The 2,159-nt window shown below is 60.5% G+C and overlaps 2 protein-coding genes across 2 annotated transcripts; one reads left to right on the top strand and one right to left on the bottom strand.

Annotated features, from left to right (window-relative positions):
* Positions 1–3: 3 nt before the first annotated feature.
* Positions 4–448, top strand: APOA1BP (apolipoprotein A-I binding protein; the record flags this gene model as incomplete). The annotated part of the gene is made up of 2 exons (XM_009699681.1): positions 4–163; positions 246–448. Coding segments are annotated over 2 exons (363 nt in total), but the record flags the coding sequence as incomplete, so codon positions are not given.
* Positions 449–1,107: 659 nt separating this feature from the next.
* On the bottom strand, positions 1,108–2,055 carry GPATCH4 (G patch domain containing 4; the record flags this gene model as incomplete). Its single annotated transcript, XM_009699680.1, has 4 exons — positions 1,108–1,368; positions 1,435–1,624; positions 1,746–1,796; positions 1,925–2,055. Coding segments are annotated over 4 exons (633 nt in total), but the record flags the coding sequence as incomplete, so codon positions are not given.
* Between the last annotated feature and the right edge of the window lie 104 nt (positions 2,056–2,159).

Genomic DNA, 2,159 nt, shown 5'->3' with positions numbered 1-2,159 from the left:
CCTTCCCCGCCGCAGGCTGCGCTCATCGATGAGCTCTACGGCCTGGTGGTGGATGCCATTTTTGGATTCAGCTTCAAGGGAGCGGTACGGGAGCCCTTCGGCAGTATCCTCAGCACCCTTGAGCGCATCACGGTGCCCATCGCCAGCATCGACATCCCCTCGGGTGAGTAACGGCCGGACCTGCTGGAAGAAGGGGCCTGGCCGGAGACTTCCCGGCTCCAGCCTGGCCTCGGGGCTTGTTGCAGGCTGGGACGTGGAGAAGGGGAAGGCGGACGGTCTCCAGCCCGACATGCTCATCTCGCTTACGGCACCCAAGAAGGCAGCCATGCATTTTGCCGGCCGCTACCACTTCCTTGGGGGCAGGTTTGTGCCCGCCGCGCTCCAGGAGAAATACGCTTTAAACCTGCCACCGTACCCTGAGACAGACTGCGTCCTGCAGCTGACCTAGGGCTGGGGCTCAGCAGGGGCTGGGCTAGGCTTTGGCATAGCAGATCAGAGCCTAATTCTGCCAAAGCCATAGCGCTCTGCTAGGAGGATGCTCAGCACCTCACCGGGCTTCAGTCCTACCCCGCTCTGCCAGCCAGATCGAAGTTCACTGCAGACCAAAGCCCTCGGGAGCTTGGGATTGATGGGGCAGCTGCCAGGTGGGCTCTGTTTGGGGTTGGTGCCTTATCCGAGTGCTTCTAGGTGTAGACGCAATCCAGGATCTGCGACCTGTTTTGCACTTCAGGATAGTTTCATTGCAATAAAGATTTATTCATGCCCTTGAAAAAAGTATTTCAATACTCTGTGGGGTCTGTCCCCTTGTGTCGCTCTGCGACAGACCCACGGCAAATAGGTCCCTGCCCCAGGGCCTGGTGGGAACTGGGGTCACCCCTGATGGAAGGAAGGTTTAGGGAGTGAAATAAAGCTCGATCCAGCCCCGGACCAACCAGTCCCTGCCCAGCATCCCCCGGCAGCGAACATGCAGCTGGGCCACAGCGCTGGGCTCCACCTGGGAAGAGCCTGGAGTACCCTTGGGCACCCATCGGTGCCAGCAGGCAGGATCAGGACCCTCACAGCCAAATGGTACCAGCAGCTGCGCAGCACGGCAGCCTTGGCCCTTGCTCACTCTGGCTCCCTCTTCCTCTTCTTCCTCTTCTTCCTGGGGCTGTACCTAGCCTTGTCTGGGCCATCTGTGCTTTCTAGAGGTACGTCTGTCTCAGCCAGCTCTTCTTTGTCCTCTTCTTCCTCTTTCTTCTTCTCAACTGGCTCTTTGTCCTCCTCCTCCTGCTTCTTCTTCTTTTTCCTCTTCTTTACAGCTTTGCCTTCCTCTCCTGCCACCTCCTCTTCTGCACTTAGCTCCTGCTTCTTCTTCTTCTTCTTCCTCTTCACGACCCTCCCTTCCTCTCCCACCACCTCCTCTTCTCCACTTGGCTCCTGGCTCTGCAGCACTTCAGGATCAGCTCTGTCCCTGGATTGTTTCCTTTTTTTCTTCTTCTTTTTTTCCCGCTTCTCTGCTGGGGGGCTGCTCTCTGGGGGCTCATGCTGCCGCTCCTTGTGTCGGTAGGTGGCCAGGAAGGCTCGCTCCTGCTCCTCCAGGCGTGCCAGCTTGGCACCCATGGTCAGGCCGTGACGGGCACCCCTGCGAGGATCATGGGCAGCCAGGGTCTGGCACCTCCCTGGCAGGGAACGTGCCCCCCTCTGCTCGAAAGCCCCAGCCAGGAGAGGGGAGCCCAACTGTGCAGCCCCCACTAACCACTTACTTGTGTGCCGTGCGACCCCCGCACGCTCGCATCAGCTCCTCGTCTGTCAGCCTGCGGGACACAGACAGGACGTGTCACCCCCAGCATGGGCATGGTGGGGGGAGCACAGTCCAGACCAGGGCTCCCCCTCGCAGCCCTCGTCCCTCCCCCACTGCCACATCGTGCGGATGGGGCCTCGCCTCCTGGCTGAAGAGAGGTCCAGCTTCTCCTCTTCCTCCTCCTCACTGCTCTCTGAGCCGGTGGGCAGCTTCGTGGATTCCTCCCCATGTGCTGTGAGCGTGGCTGACTGCAGCGGGGAGAAGGAGAGGGGCTGTGAGAAAGGAGAACAAGGAGAAGGGGGCCCTGGGGGTCACAGCAGTGATGGGCTGGGGCGGCTGCGCTGCGAGGCGGGGGTACGGCAGCATTCACAGAGAA

Source organism: Cariama cristata, unplaced genomic scaffold, assembly GCF_000690535.1.
Source record: "Cariama cristata isolate BGI_N322 unplaced genomic scaffold, ASM69053v1 scaffold26494, whole genome shotgun sequence".
Taxonomy (NCBI): domain Eukaryota; kingdom Metazoa; phylum Chordata; class Aves; order Cariamiformes; family Cariamidae; genus Cariama; species Cariama cristata.
The sequence above is the reverse complement of the archived record's forward strand: the minus strand, read 5'-3'. Positions and strand labels throughout refer to the sequence as shown.